Source organism: Bubalus kerabau, chromosome 6 (genome assembly GCF_029407905.1).
Source record: "Bubalus kerabau isolate K-KA32 ecotype Philippines breed swamp buffalo chromosome 6, PCC_UOA_SB_1v2, whole genome shotgun sequence".
Classification (NCBI taxonomy): domain Eukaryota; kingdom Metazoa; phylum Chordata; class Mammalia; order Artiodactyla; family Bovidae; genus Bubalus; species Bubalus kerabau.
Genome location: NC_073629.1, coordinates 104175759 through 104192473, shown reverse-complemented (window position 1 = coordinate 104192473; position 16715 = coordinate 104175759). Strand labels below are relative to the sequence as shown.

Below are 16715 nucleotides of genomic sequence, written 5' to 3'. Positions count from 1 at the left end.
TTTTTTTTACCATCTGAGCCACCAGGGAAGCCCTTATAATAGGTTATTAAGATGTAATTCACATACTGTACAATGCACTCATTGAAAGTGTACAATTCAGAGGCTTTTGTAATCCATCACTGCAATCGATTTTAGAACATTTAATTACCTAAAGAAATCCTTTAGGTATACCCTCCATTCCTGGTTTCCCTCCTTACTCCCAGCCCCAGGCAACCACTAATGTACTTTCTTTCACTCTATATTTGTCCCTTCTGGACATTTCATATGAATGAAATTTATAATATGTGGTCCTTTGTGACTGGCTTCATTCACCTAGCATAGTGCCTTCAAAGTTCATTCATGTTGTAGCATGTATTTGTACTTCATTTCTTTTTATAGCTATATAATGTTCCATTATACAGATACTCCATATTGTGTTTATTTATTCATCAGTTAATGGAAATTTAGGTTGTTTTCACCTGTTGACTGTTACAAATAGTGCTACTATGAACATTCATGTACAAGTGTTTGTGTGGGTGTACGTTTTCATTTCTCTTAGGTATATACCTAGGAATGGAATTGCTAGGTCATATGATTCTCTATGTTTAACCATTTGAGAAACCGCTAGACTTTTTCCATTTGACAGTCCAACCAGCAGTATATGAGTATTCCAATTTCTCCACATCCCTGACAATACTTTAAAAAATATATGTATGTATTTATTTATTTGGCTGTACCAGGTCTTGGTTGCATCATGTGGGATCTTTGATCTTTGTTGCAGTATGCAAACTCTCAGTTGTGGTATGTGGGATCTAGTTCCCTGACCAGGGACCCAACCTGGAGCCCCTACATAGCAGAGTCTTAGCCACTGGACCACCAGGGAAGTCCTGCCAGAACTTCATTACCTTTTATTTTTTATTTTAGCCATTCTCCTGTGTGAAGAGGTATCTCATTATTTTTATTTGCATTTTCTTTATACTAATAATGTTGAACATCTTTTTATGTATTTATTGGTGGTAAGTTAAATTTATGTCAGAATCAGAATAAAAGTCTTGAGAAGAGATCTAGGTAGAATTGGCATTTAGAAGTCTAAACTCAAGACAAGAGAAACCCAGTTACCTGGAAAATCGACAAGACAGAGTGGGTTCTATCACTGTTCAAGGGTATAGCCCAGAACCAGAAAATTTTAAAGTAATGACTAGCTCAGTAGAGTAGGATTCAAAATTTTTAGATGTCAGGGATCAGAAGTCAAGGAGTTACCTGTGTTGGGGATGACTGAATCTGGTGTCATGGGGGAGGTTCTACTTGGTCCATTTCCCCCACTTGGGTGAGAAGTCCTATGGATGTGAGGCAGGACAAGTCTTCATCTCTGGGACCCACCCTGACAAAGCAAGAAGAGGAACCCCAAGAAAGGTGCTAATCGAGGAGGCAAAGTAAATTTTCACTGTGTTCAGGTGCACCTATATTTAAATTTACTTTTGTAGAAACTATAATCAGAAACATCAGTACTACAAAGTCAAGCTGCATATAATCAAGGATCGTTTAGTTGATGAAGTACAACTCCGAGATGAGAAAATCAAACAACTTGAAAATGAGGTTGGAGCCCTGCGGCAGCAAATAGAAAAGGTGAGGGGGAAGGTGGAGCACTCACTGGTCCTGCTGGTGTTGGGCATCTGGAGGAAGCCCACTTGATTGTTAATGTGTTTGTAGCTTCTTCATAGCCCAGGTTTCCATTTCTTTTCTTTGCACCCTTTTTCAGTTTGAGTAATTGTTTAAGCCCTGCCCAAAAGTATGTAAGACTCATAGTGATGCTAGGTCAAACTGGGCACTGAAAATACTCTGCACTGCTGCTTAGGGCTAGCATCTTGCCTTCAAATGAAAGTGCCTTTTCTTTATATATATATATATATATATATATATAAAATTAAATTTTTTAATTTATTTTTAATGGGAGGATAATTGCTTTTACAATATTGTGTTGGTTTCTGCCATACATCAACATGAATCAGTCATAGGTGTATATATATGCTCCCTCCCTCTTGAACCTCCTCCCACCTCGCACTTGATCCCACCCCTCTAGGTTGTCACAGAGCACTGGTTTGAGTTCCCTGCATCATCCAGCAAATTCCCACTGGCTATCTGTTTTAAATATGGTAGTGTATATGTTAATCACCCTTTAGCTGAGACTTCCAAACCAGCCTCCACAACTCATTCCTGCTTTATGCAGCCCTCATTTTGCCTCAACATTTCTGTCCATTTTAAATGGCAATGAAAACAGGTGACCCCTATTCTTCTATCTGAGTAGCACCTTCAGGCTGCTTTCTAAATCTCTCTGGTTTCTTTGTCTTGTCGCCCCTGTGACTTTTTGGTGTTGGCAGAAAGTAAATGGAATGGATGAACGGGACCCAATGCAGAATGGCCTTGAGAGCAATAAACTACATCAATTCAAAAGGGAGAGCAACTGATTTGGCCAGAAATGTTTCCCTTCTAGAGATCCCCAACCCATTTCAGAATTTTGAAAACATTGTCCTCAGTCCTAAATTACTCCTTTCTACACCCACCAAATTTTTATCATATCACCACTATGTGCCAAGGATACCAAAACAATTGATGTAAAGTCAGTCATTCCATGGGCTATTATAGGACTCCACAAGAAGAATCCCTCGATGACTGCAATAAAACATGTGAGGATTATAAGAGATGGGTCACCAATGTTGTGTTTTTAATTTTTTTTTTAATCCTCCTATTACTTGAGAATGGAAAACAAGTTAGATTTTGCAGTACCCTCCTATTTTGGCACTAACTCACCAAACTTTTGAAGACTCAGATCCAGGTTAGGAAGTCAATGCAGAAAGTATAACAGAAGAAAGTAGCAGCTCTTATTCACGGGCCCACTAGAAATACCACCATCCTATTCTGCACTACCCATTCTTCCTGGTGGTGCCTGCCTTCCACTTCCAAGCTTACATGGCAAAACTAGCCTCCTGCTTTCAGCAGGCATGTTTCCTGACTGTACTGTGTTGAAGAGTATATCCCCCAAATTCATGGCCACCCAGAACCCAAGAATGTGACCTAATTTGGAAGTTTGCAGGTATAAATAGTCAAGATGAGGTCATACTAGATTAGCATGAACCCTAAATCCAATATGACTAGTATCGTTGTATGAACACAGGGGAGAAAGGCCATGTGATGATGAGGCACAGATTGGAGCAATGAAGCCACAAACCAAGGAGCCCCAAGGACTGGTAGCATTCATCAGTGAGGAGGGAGACATGGGACAGACTCTTCCCTCGGTGCCCCCAGAACTAACCCTGTCAACAACTTGATTTTAGACTCGTAGGAATTAAAACAACAAATTCCTGTTGTTTTAAGCTGCCCAGTTTGTGGTAATCTGTTACAGCAGCCCTGGAGGACCAGAACATCTACCCAAAGAGTCACAGGTCTCCATGAAATTTACTGGAGGCTGCAAGTAACCAGAGGCGAGGAAATAGTGGTTGGGGTTAGCCTTGGACAGGCTTGGATGCAAAGGCTAGCCCTGCTACTTAGTAGTTCTGTGCCCTTCCCCGAGGCCCTTTGCATCATTTTCTTATGAAAATGTGAATCCCTACTTCAAAAGGCTTCTGTGAGGATTAAAAGACAAAGTGCCTAAAGTGGGACCTCCTGGCACATACAAATCTTCATAGATGTTACTTTCTTCTCAGTGTAAAATCTCTTGGTGGTGGTGGCTTAGTCGCTAAGTCAGGTCCAACTTTTGTGACCCCATGGACGATAGCCCATCGGCCCTCTGTCCATGGAATTTTTTCCAGGAAAGAATACTGGAGTGGGTTGCCATTCCCTTCTCCAGGGGATCTTCCCGGCCCAGGAATCAAACCCCAGACTCCTGCATTACAGGCAGATTCTTTACTGACTGAGGTATGATAAAATCTCTTAGAAGCATGTTAATCAGTAGATGTACCACAGAGGTACAAACCTAGAGCTCTTGACTTTACTTATTTTAGGGCCTGTGAACCAGAGCCCCAAGCATACAAATCCTGGACTCACTTTCTAAGCACAAAATCTCCAGAAAATAATGCCACTTGGGGGAGGGGTGCTTTGTTCCTTCAGCCTTCTCTTATTCAGTGAGCCAGTTGAGAGCTCTGACTGTGTGACCACCCAAACCAGGTTTCCACAAATATTTTATCCTATTATTACAGCAGGTGTCCTGATTCCAAAAAAATACAGTATTTCCGATGGACAGGGTGTCAGTAGCCAGTCCCACTCAATTTCCTTTCTAATCCAATTATAACTGTAGAGGTTATTATTTGTCGGGTGGCTGCTTCTACTCTCAATCCTTACCATGCTGCTGCTGCTGCTAAGTCACTTCAGTCGTGTCTGACTCTGTGCAACCCCATAGACGGCAGCCCACCAGGCTCCCCTGTCCCTGGGATTCTCCAGGCAAGAACACTGGAGTGGGTTGCCATTTCCTTCTCCAATGCATGAAAGTGAAAGTGAAGTCGCTCAGTCGTGTCCAACCCTTAGCGACCCCATGGACTGCAGCCCACCAGGCTCCTCCATCCATGGGATTTTCCAGGCAAGAGTACTGGAGTGGAGTACCATTGCCTTCTCCGAATCCTTACCATAAATGTATTTAAATAGTAACAGGTGAGACTGTTGTTAGACACGGAAAGGTCCTGGATGAAGGACTTTAAAATATGGAAGAGCTTCAAAACATGCTGTAATCTCCTTCCTTACAATTCCTTAATAATAGACTAACAGATGGACAGCCTTCCTTCTTCCCTCCCTCCTTTCTTTCCTCTCTCTCTCTTCTTCCTTCCCTTCTATTTTGAATTATAATTGACATAATATTATGTTTACAGCATTATTACATTATTTAGTTATACAGCACAATGATTCAATATTTGTATATATGCCCATCACAATAAGTCTAATTAACAGCCATCACCACCCATAGTTACAAATGTTTTTTCTTGCGATGAGAACTTTTAAGATCTCCTGTCTTAGCAACTTTGTCATATGCAATACAGTATTACTAGCTATAGTCACACGCTGTACATTACATCCTTATAACTTATTAATAACTGGAAATTTATACCTTTGACTACCTTCACGCATTTTGCCCACCCCTCTCCGCCTCTTGTTGTTCAGTTGCCACCCCATGGACTTCACTTCTGGCAGCCAACAATCCAATCTGTTCTCTGTATCTATGAGTCTGGTTTTTTGTTGTTGTTTGAGTTTTTTTAGATACCACATATGTGGACAGTCTTTTCTGAATGATCTATATTATTAATAGTACCTTATTAAAAGAAAGAAAGTTGCCCCTCCTAACAATGTGCTTCATCTGCCAGAAGTCCTTACTCTCCTCCCACTCCCATTCATGCTCATCCCACGAAGGAAGGTGGGAACAAACACAAATAGGAGAAGGAACTCACCTATTACCACTAACAGGTCCTTGGTGAAGGGAGAAAAGCAGTTTTACACTTGTGAGCTTCTGAACTCCTCACCAACTGTGATATTTACTAATATCTGCTGACTCAATGTAAGGGTGTTAGTGTTTTTTCACAAAATGTAATCCTGTACTGTTGTAGCTATAACTTCACTGGTTATTGCTTTCAGGGAAGATGCTGGTAGAAAATGAAACATGTCAAGCTAGAAATCATTTCAGCATCATCACTGCAAGAGTACTTGCAATACCTGGCTGACATGCCAAGCAACTGAAACCCTGACGCTGGTTTTCAAGTGAGGTGGTTAGATTCCCGTCTTCCTTCACCTTAAAAAGACTGTAACTACAAAGCAGATGGAAATGTGTTATATGGAAATCTTTCTCAGTATGGAGCTTCAGAGAATTTTGTTGTATTTGTTAGTGACTTGATACCTATAGAATTAGAATACAGATGAGAGCATTGGGACCTTATTGGAAGTTGAGTGTTCAGACATTAAAAAATATTAACCCAAAAGAATGAATAAATATCAAAACAAATACGTAGCATAAAATAACCAAGATAAATAGGGGAATGATCTAACTGACAATGTCAGCAAACAGGTAAAGACAGACTAAGAAGACAGGAGAAAAAGATGTTTGCAAGATAATTTGCTGTTGAGTTTAGACACAGGCTGATGCTCTTAAATGTGTAATTCTTTCTCCTGCTGGGGTAATTATGAGGACTTATTATCCCTAGGAGAAGGCATTCCAGGACCAGATCACCACCCAAAATGATATCCTGCTCCTAGAAAAAAGGAAACTTCTGGAGAAGGTCACAGAACAAGACTTATTGATTGACAGCAACAAATGGAGACTATTTTCTGTCCAAAACAGGTAGGTCCCTGCCCTAGTGGCCTGTGAGCTCCACAAAGAGGATATTTCTCCCTCCACAAAGAGATCATTCCAGAGGTGGTCCTTTGAGTTTGCAGACTTGTCCCATAACTGTTTCTCTGCCATTTGGCTATTTTTAGCAGTTCATACAAGTGGCAGAAGTTTTGAAATTAAAGAGAAAAGTATCATGGAGAAGGTGAGCTGGGCATTCAGATAGGCTCTTTCATGGCAGGATTGCCTCCCAAGGACCCAGCTGTGTTCATCCTGGTCCATCCCGTTGTATGTGTGTTGACACTCATGTTTATGTTTTGCCATCTATGGGATCAAGGTAGACTGAGAGAGAATAAGGCTGGCATCTCAGCTCTATGACTTTCTGGTTTTATCTTTTTACATAAGTTACTTTCCCCATTCTGAGCCTCAGTTTCCTTACCTGCAAAATAGGCTTCATAACAGGATCTATTTCATGGTCATGGGCTCATTGTGAGGATTAAAGGAGCTAATACATGAAAAGTTTTAAGTGTTTACTGTGTAGATGGGCTTCCCAGGTGGCACTAGTGGTAAAGAACTTACCTGCCAATGCAGGAGACATAAGAGATGCTGGTTCGATCCCTGGCTTGGGAAGATCCCCTGGAGCAGGGCAAAACAACCCACTCCACTATTCTTGTCTGGAGAGTCCCATGGACAGAGAAGCCTGGAGGGCCATGGTCCATAGGATTGCAAAGAGTTGCACATGACTGAAGCGACTTAGCATGCAGGTGCTGTATAGATAGTTCGCGGTGCCTACATACGTGGTAAGTACCTGGTAAAATGGCTGCTGCTGCTACTTTTGTTTTTACTTCTACTACTACTACTGAAACAAAAACGTGGGGTGATTGAGATCAGAACCAGATGCAGGCTGTGTGGCTACAACGTTAGGAGGTATGCAGAGTCCCACCCCTAAATGGGATCACATCATTTCTTAGGTTTCTCAAGGGCTGGAACTGTGCCTTTCGTATTCTTGCATAGAGTGTGTCTCTATTCTCTATTTAATGACTGTGTATAAGCCAGATGCTTACTCATTTTCACTTGGTTTTGGAATAGGGTGGGAATTATTCTGGCAAACTTGGTTATAAAATCTGGCAGTGGACAAAGACCCAGAGCTAGTGGGAAGTGGAAGAGAGTTTTTTGGGTGATCCAGAAATGTTAAGTTACACCTCTGATCTATGCCATTTTTAGAGTACTTTTCCTGGATGAAGAAAATAAGCAGCTACAGAAAAATAGTCTCCAGCTCACACAGGAGGTTTATTTCCTAGAGCATATCATAAAGAGCATCCAGATGCACAGACGGGAGGTAAGGCTGCTGTCTTCTCTCTTCCCTTCACCTTCTGCATGAAGCTGTAGTCTGAAATTGGCCTTGGTGGACTCTGGCAGAGGCTCACCAGCTGCACCGGGGAGCAGACCCTGAGACAGCTGTTGGCCAACTTGCTCTTCGTTGGGTCAGTTTTTGTTCGACAGGCTCCTCCGATGTGATCCCAAAACACTTCGTGCGTGCCTCAGCTTCTTCCTGAACACACTGCACTGTCATCACCTTTTCCCTTCTGTCATCATCTCAGCAGTGACATCCTGGAGCACAGGGGCTACATCTCATGTGTCATTGTATCTATGAACAGGTGCTCCATAGGTATTTGAGAATGAGAGTATGTTAAATGTCCTCACACAGATGCCTCCTTCTCAGCTACCCTGTTTGCCTTGTATTATTCTATCCCCATTTTGAGAGATGAGCCCATCTGAGGCTCAGAAAGGTAAAGTGAACCTAGTCTGGTCTGGCAAGGAGTCAAGTCTAAGGAGAACATCTTAGTCAGAGAAATGCAATTATGTTACAAAAGTCTTGGCAGGCAAGTAGCCAAGTCCAGAGAGATGCAGCAAATGGTCTACATTCAGATGAGATCCAGGGTCTGGCTGCTGAGCGAGTCAGCCAGAGGGACTTCAGTAAGCAGAGCTGTATTCTGAATCCAGGATGGAGCCTGCTTGCTTTCTTCCCTGGCTTATATCATCTGCTAGACCTTTCTTCCCTTATGATTATACAGTGGAAGTGATAAATAGATTTAAGGGCCTAGATCTGATAGATAGAGTGCCTGATGAACTATGGAATGAGGTTCGTGACATTGTACAGGAGACAGGGATCAAGACCATCCCCATGGAAAAGAAATGCAAAAAAGCAAAATGGCTGCCTGGGGAGGCCTTACAAATAGCTATGAAAAGAAGAGAAGTAAAAAGCAAAGGAGAAAAGGAAAGATATAAGCATCTGAATGCAGAGTTTCAAAGAATAGCAAGAAGAGATAAGAAAGCCTTCCTTAGCGATCAATGCAAAGAAATAGAGGAAAACAACAGAATGGGAAACACTAGAGATCTCTTCAAGAAAATTAGAGATTCCAAGGGGACATTTCATGCAAAGATGGGCTCGATAAAGGACAGAAATGGTATGGACCTAACAGAAGCAGAAGATATTAAGAAGAGATGGCAAGAATACACAGAAGAACTGTACAAAAAAAAATCTTCATGACCCAGATAATCACGATGGTATGATCACTGACCTAGAGCCAGACATCCTGAAATGTGAAGTCAAGTGGGCCTTAGAAAGCATCACGACGAACAAAGCTAGTGGAGGTGATGGAAGTCCAGTTGAGCTATTTCAAATCCTGAAAGATGATGCTGTGAAAGTGCTGCACTCAATATGCCAGGAAATTTGGAAAACGCAGCAGTGGCCACAGGACTGGAAAAGGTCCGTTTTCATTCCAATCCCAAAGAAAGGCAATGCCAAAGAATGCCCAAACTACTGCATAATCACACTCATCTCACACGCTAGTTAAGTAATGCTCAAAATTCTCCAAGCCAGGCTTCAGCAATATGTGAACCGTGAACTTCCTGATGTTCAAGCTGGTTTTAGAAAAGGCAGAGGAACCAGAGATCAAATTGCCAACATCTGCTGGATCATGGAAAAAGCAAGAGAGTTCCAGAAAAACATCTATTTCTGCATTATTGACTATGCCAAAGCCTTTGACTGTGTGGATCACAAGAAACTGTGGAAAATTCTTAAAGAGATGGGAATCCTAGACCACCTGACCTGCCTCTTGAGAAATCTGTATGCAGGTCAGGAAGCAACAGTTAGAACTGGACATGGAACAACAGACTGGTTCCAAATAGGAAAAGGAGTCCGTCAAGGCTGTATATTATCACCCTGCTTATTTAACTTACATGCAGAGTACATCATGAGAAACGCTGGACTGGAAGAAACACAAGCTGGAATCAAGATTGCCGGGAGAAATATCAGTAACCTCAGATATGCAGATGACACCACCCTTATGGCAGAAAATGAAGAGGAACTAAAAAGCCTCTTGATGAAAGTGAAAGTGGAGAGTGAAAAAGTTGGCTTAAAGCTCAACATTCAGAAAACAAAGATCATGGCATCTGGTCCCATCACTTCATGGGAAATAGATGGGGAAATAGTGGAAACAGTGTCAGACTTTATTTTTGGGGGCTCCAAAATCACTGCAGATGGTGATTGCAGCCATGAAATTAAAAGACGCTTACTCCTTGGAAGGAAAGTTATGACCAACCTAGATAGCATATTGAAAAGCAGAGACATTACTTTGCCAACAAAGGTCCGTCTAGTCAAGGCTTTGGTTTTTCCAGTGGTCATGTATGGATGTGAGAGTTGGACTGTGAAGAAGGCTGAGCGTCAAAGAATTAATGCTTTTGAACTGTGGTGTTGGAGAAGACTCTTGAGAGTCCCTCGGACTGCAAGGAAATCCAACCAGTCCATTCTGAAGGAGATCAGCCCTGGGATTTCTTTAGAGGGAATGATGCTGAAGCTGAAACTCCAGTACTTTTGCCACCTCATGCAAAGAGTTGACTCGTTGGAAAAGACTCTGATGCTGGGAGGGATTGGGGGCAGGAGGAGAAGGGGACGACAGAGGATGAGATGGCTGGATGGCATCACTGACTCGATGGACATGAGTCTGAGTGAACTCCAGGAGTTGGTGATGGACAGGGAGGCCTGGCGTGCTGCGATTCATGGGATCGCAAAGAGTTGGACACAACTGAGCGACTGAACTGAACTGAACTGAGGCCTTTCTTCCCAGGATACTTCACAGTAGATCCTGCTTATTGGATTAGGGCCCATGGACAGACATGTCTCATCTCCCCTTTCCCATCTTCCCAGCCTTTGTCTTGTAAGTCCTGTAGTTCTTAGTCTGTAGCCAAAGAGGTCTTTAGAAAACACATGTAGTCTGAGCAGATGACTCAACACTGTGCAAGAACTTCCTGCAGTCTTCAGGGTAAAACTCCCAGTTTCTGACATGGTCTTATATACTCTGTGACCACATCTCTGGTCTGTTTTGGTCTATATTTTTCTAAGAAAGAATATTCAGTTCTTCAAGTCATGGCGGACTTCCCTGGTGGTGCAGTGGATAAAATCTGCCTGCCAGTGCAGGGGACCCAGGTTCGATCCCTGGTCCAGGAAGATTCCATATGCCTTGGAGCAACTTAAGCCCATGCACCACAACTAAGCCTCTGCTCTAGAGGCCAAAAGCTACAACTACTGAAGCCTAGAGCCTGTTCTCCGCAACAAGAGAAGCCACTGCAGTGAGAAGCCCATTCACTACAATGAAAAGTAGTCCTCGCTTGCCACAACTAGAGAGAGCCCACACAAAGACCAATGAAGACCCAGTGCAGCCAAAAGTAAACAAATAAATAAAAATTTAAAAGGTCATGGAGTTCAAAACAGGTAACCTTTTTTATGTTATAAAGGGATAGAAAATGTTTACCAGAGAGAGTATTAAGTAAAAGCTAACATAGGTAAATATAATGGAATGATTACATCAGCTAATATGAGGTTATCCATGTAGAAAAGTAGATATAAAAAGCAGGCTAGCAGTTATATGTAACTTTTTTCTGTATTTTCCAAGTCTCCTATTAATGTGTTTTCATAATTTAAAAAAATAAAATAAAAGCAGGCTAGCAGTGAAAAGCACTAACATAGAAAGTCTGGCATTTATTATTTTAAAAATCATTTTATTTATTGAGGTAACATTGGTTTCTTCCTTCATATCTCAGTTGGTAATGAATCTGTCTGTAATGCAGGATATCTAGGTTCAATTCCTCAGTCAGGAAGATCTGGAGAAGGAAATGGCAACCCACTACAGTATTCTTGCCTGGAGATCCCATGCACAGAGGAGCCTGGTAGACTACAGTCCATGGGGTCGCAAGAGTTGGACACGACTTGGCAACTAAACTTAACTGCCCTAACATTGGTTTCTAACATTATATAGGTTTCATGTATATAACAATTATACCTTGACTTCTGTATACACTACAGCATGCTCACCACCACAAATTTATAGTTTCTATTCATCACCATACAGTAGAAGACTTCTGCCCATTTCACTCTCACCCACTTTCCCGTCTGGTGACCACTGCTCTATTCTCTGTATCTATCTGTGTATTTTTGTTTGCTTACTATTCCACATATGAATTAAATGAATTAAGGTAGGTTTAGTCACCAAGCCGTGTTGTACTCTTGAGACCCCATGGACTGTAGCCTGCCAGGCTTCTCTGTCCATGGGATTCTCCAGGCAAGAATACTGAAGTGGGTGGCCATTTCCTTCTCTAGGGGATTTTCCTGACCCAGGAGTTGAACCCAGGTCTCCTGCATTGCAGGCAGATTCTTTAACAACTGAGCTGCGAGGGAAGAAACCAAATGAGTTAAATCATATGGTATTTGTCTTTCTCTCTTATTTCACTTAGCATAATACCTTGTTGTCCACCCACGTTGTTACAAATGGCAAGATTTCATCTTTATATATTTATAGTCTTCTTTATCCACCATTCATGCATTGAAGGGCACTTAGGGTGTTTCCATATCTTGACTGTTGTAAATAATGCCATAGCTTTTCTTTCTTAAAAAACTTAAAAAAAAAAACTTTATTAATATGTATATAGGCTACCCTGGGTCTTCAGTACTGTGCAAGGGCTTTCTCTAGTTGCAGTGAGCGGGGGCTACTCTGTCGTCTGATGCACAGACTTCTTATTGCAGTGGCTTCTCTTGTGGAAGAGCAGGGGCTCCGGAGGTGGGCTTCAGTAGTTGTGGCACATAAGCTCAGTAGCTGTGGTGCCCAGGCTTAGCTGCCCCACAGCATATAGAGTCTTCCCTGATCAGGGACTGAATCTGTGTCCTCTGCATTAGCAGCAGATTCTTAACCACTGGACCACCAGGGAAGTCCACATATACTTTTCAAATTACTGTTGTCATATTCTTCAGAGAAATACCCAGAAGTGGGACTGGAACATGTGGTAGCTCTTAATTTTTTCAGGACTCTCCATACTGTTTTTCACGGTGGCTGTACCAATTTACAATCCCACCAACGGTGTATGAGGGTTTGCTTTTCTCCACATCCTTGCCAGCACTTGATATTTCTTGCCTTTTTGATAACAGCCATTTTAACAGGCATGAGGTAATATCTCATTGTGGGTTTGATTTGCATTTCCCTAGTAATTAAGTGTTGTTCAACATCTTTTCATGTGCCTGTTGGCTATCTGTATGTCTTCCTGGACAAAAATGTTTATTTAGCTTTTCTGCCCATTTTTAAAATCCAGTTGTTTGGTTTTTTGCTGTTAAAAGTATGAGATGTATAACTGTCAAATATTCCATAAATATTAGGGATTTTATCCCCCCAATTTTGATGATATAAATGACATAAAACATTTAAGTTTAAAGTATACAATATAATGATTTATTATATGTATTTATTACAAAATGATCACCACCATAAGATTAGTTAACATCCATCATCTCATATAGGTACAATTTTTTTTCCCTCATGACGAGAACTTTTACGTTCTACTCTCTTAGCAACTTTCAATATATACAATGCAGTACTGTAGGCATCATGTCTTACATTACATCCCAAGAACTTATTTCTCTTACAAGAGGAAGTTCATACCACTGATCACATTGACCTAATTCCCCCATCCCTGACAACCACAAATCTGGTCTCTTATTTCAAGACGGTTGTTTTTTTTTTAAACTCCAAGCATATGTAAAATCATACAGAATTTGTCTTTCTGACTTATTTTACTCAGCATGATGACCTCAAGGTCTATTCATGTTGTCACAAATGGCAGGATTTCCTTATTAAAAATTTTTCATTTTGCTGAATAGTATTATATTGTACACATATTCTTTATCCATGCATCCATCATGGACACCTAAGTTGTCCATATTTTGGCTGTTGTAACTAAAGCTCCTCTCAACATGGAAGACAGGTGTCTCTTTGGGACAGTGATTTCACTTGTGCCAGGTACATACCCAGAAGTGAGACAGCTGGCTCGTATGGTAGTTCTCTTTTTAATTTTTTTAGGAACCTCCATACTGTCTTCCACAGTGGCTGTACCAATTTACATTCCCACCAACAGTCCAGAAGTGTTCCCTTTTTCCCATATTTTCTCCAGCATTTGTTATCTCTTGTCTTTTTGGTGATAGCTAGTCTAATGGGTATGAGGGGATTACACTTTTAACCAAAAATATGTATAAAAAATACATATCACCAATGGTCTATGATTATAATTTAATACTCATCCTTTCTTTTAAGGAAACAACAATTTGTGACATCCCTGAATCTGAAGTATTGAATAAAATCATGTGTTTACCAGACTCCAGGTTAGTAAAATCAAGACCATCATTTGCATGCCTGAGTGTCACGGCTGCCTAGCTAGTTCTAGTTGCTGGCCTGAGAAAGCATAGTATTTAGAGGTAATTTACTCTATATTTAGTATCTAAATCTTCTTGTAACTCCTTCTCCCCTTGCTACCACTTCACCTTCACACTTGACAGAATCCTGACTTAAACCAGACTTCAGGCAGAAAAGAGTCCATTTTATGTGGTCCTCACATAAGGCCCTTCTTAGTTTTTCAGGAACAGGTTTGGCAGAGTCAGCTGGAAGTCTTCAAGTGACTGAACAGAGGTTAGAAGAAACTGGCAAACCCAAGTCCCTCGAGTCCCTTTCATGCTCACAGAATTCTAAAGCTGGATACATAAATGTGGCTTCCCCAAAAGAAACACATCTCATTCAAGAATAAGACGAAGTCAGATCTAGAAAATCATCCGTGTCTAAAATAGACTGATTGAAGCTGCTAAACTGAAGCCTGGGTGTGAAGGCGCGACATGACGTGGAGAAGAGTTCGGGCAGATCCTCACTGGACGTCAACCAGGAATCTTCAAAACTGTTGACAAATTCATTAAACCTGTTCTAAAATGGATTTCTCACGTTTTTTTGGTATCCTCAAATGCCTTGTATTGATCAATGTCATGACATAAATTCACTGGTTTAATAAGGCTGTTGTTCAGCAGAGCACATACACGGCTAATTCAGCATTCTATCTATTTTTATTATCTTGGGTATTATTTTTTAATTTAAAAGCAAATGTAATCGCCTTAAAGCAAATATTTGAGAAAGAAAAAAAACCTATAAGGCCCACATTTTTAACACAACTACTTTCATTTATCCTTTTCTGGTTCTTATTCAAATGTATATATTTTAAATGATTATACTGTATATTCATTTTCATAGTCTGATTTTAAATTTAATATATCATAAAACATTTCCCCATATTTCAACAGTCTTCATAATTATTCTTTTAGTAACCATATGATATCCTATCATGTCCTACAAACTCTCCTGTTGTTTGACATTTGTTTCTACTTTTTTACTATTTAAGATTATTGCTGTGATGCAAGTCTTTGTAAATGTGGCTCTTTTCTTCTCTTGAGTTATCCAGAAAACACATTTACAAGATGGGCATGATTGGGTTAAAGGATATAAATGATATATAGTTTTGATACATCACTTGTTAAACTGTTTTAAAAAAGATTGCGTCAACATATTCTTTCTATTAGTTTAACTCAAGCCTCAATTTCTTGATCCATAAAATGGGAGCAATAGTGGTTCCTATCCTATAGAGTTGTGAGGACCAAACAAAATGAACCATGTATGAAGCACTTAGTCACAGCTTAATAAATACTTAGACATCATTATTTATTTTCAATAGCAGTTTCGGTGTACTAGTTTTTCTGTAACCTCATCAACATAGGATATTATCAATATAAAAAATTATTCTAAATAGTTGGTATAAAACTATACTGAAGGATGATTTCTGCTGCTCCTTCTCCTCCTCCCCTTTTCCCTCCATTTTCTCCTCCTCTTTCTTCTATACCTTCATGAGGGAGACCAAATCGAGAGGGAAAGTAAACAAAAGTTATTTTAAAAGACCTGTTAAGTTGAGACACACTGAATTTTTATATGTAACCCTTGCTTCCTCAGACCAAAAGGGTGGTCACAGGATACAGGAAATAATAGCTGTGATATTAAATCCAAGCTTTACCCAATTCATTCAATTCATTGAATCTATTTATTGAATCCCTACTATGTGCTATTCAATAGTGGGCACACCTGTGAAGACAGATGAGGAAAGTCTCACTTTTTGTTGGCAAACCCAAGTCCCTGTGCCTGCACAACAGTGAGAACAAACAAATAGAAAAATTGGGGGGACAGAAAGTTTTATTGCATGGGCCATGCAAGAACAGGTGGTTCCTGCTGGAAAGACCCAAACTTTCCATTAGTTTTCAGAGAATAGTTTTTAAAGGCATCATTTGGGGGTGATGACTGTAGGGCGTATGACTTTCTTCTGATTGGCTGGTGGTGAGGTAACAGGGTGATGTTCCAGGAATCTCAATCATCAACCTTCTAGTTCCCACCAGTCTGGCTTCTCAGAAGGTAGTTACCATCCTCCACCTGGGTGAGGGCTTTAGTTCCTGCAGCACTCAAAGATCTGTATCAGATTATTACATATATCCCATGAGGAGGGACTAAGGCTCTGTTTTATCATTGAAATACAATTTTTTTTTTACATTTAATTGTAGTTGATTAACAATGTTGTTAGTTTCAGATGTACAACAAAGTGAACTAAATTTTATTTATTTATCGCTGTGCAGCAGACAGGATCTTAGTTCCCTGACCGGAGAGCAAACCCGTGTGTGTGCTGGAAGCATAGTCTTAACCACTGGCCCACCAGGGAAGTCCCTGAACTACAATTCTGTGACTGCTTTTCCTTTGTTTTTGCATTCCCTCATGTCCCTCATTAGGAACTGTTTGGATCTGCTCTTTGCAACAAGATCCAGGAGGCTCAAGTCTTTCTACAAACAAGGAATCAGGTACATAAGAAAGGGTTTTATACACAGTAGTGTCCATCAAGGGCCTGCTGTCTCAATCCCTTTTTCTTTGGTACCCCACAACCTTGAGGGAAACAGGTGGACAAGAAAGGGAACGTTTTAGATAGGTTATTCATAAGCTTTGCAAAGGAACCCGGTTTTTAGGAAGGACCCAGCTTCATT

General features: G+C 40.7%; 1 protein-coding gene across 3 annotated transcripts in view; it reads left to right on the top strand.

Annotated features, from left to right (window-relative positions):
* CCDC30 (coiled-coil domain containing 30) overlaps positions 1 to 15653 on the top strand; it is a 140720-nt gene extending 125067 nt beyond the window's left edge. The window contains exons 16-20 of one of the 3 annotated variants that reach the window (XM_055586181.1): positions 1464 to 1605; positions 6156 to 6292; positions 7505 to 7619; positions 13918 to 13985; positions 14233 to 15653. In XM_055586181.1, coding sequence (XP_055442156.1) covers positions 1464 to 1605; positions 6156 to 6292; positions 7505 to 7619; positions 13918 to 13985; positions 14233 to 14404 — 634 coding nt within the window. In that variant the 3' untranslated portion in view covers positions 14405 to 15653. The remainder of the gene's footprint in view (positions 1 to 1463; positions 1606 to 6155; positions 6293 to 7504; positions 7620 to 13917; positions 13986 to 14232) is intronic. The other 2 variants (XM_055586179.1, XM_055586180.1) reach the window with 2 other exon arrangements.
* Positions 15654 to 16715: the final 1062 nt, after the last annotated feature.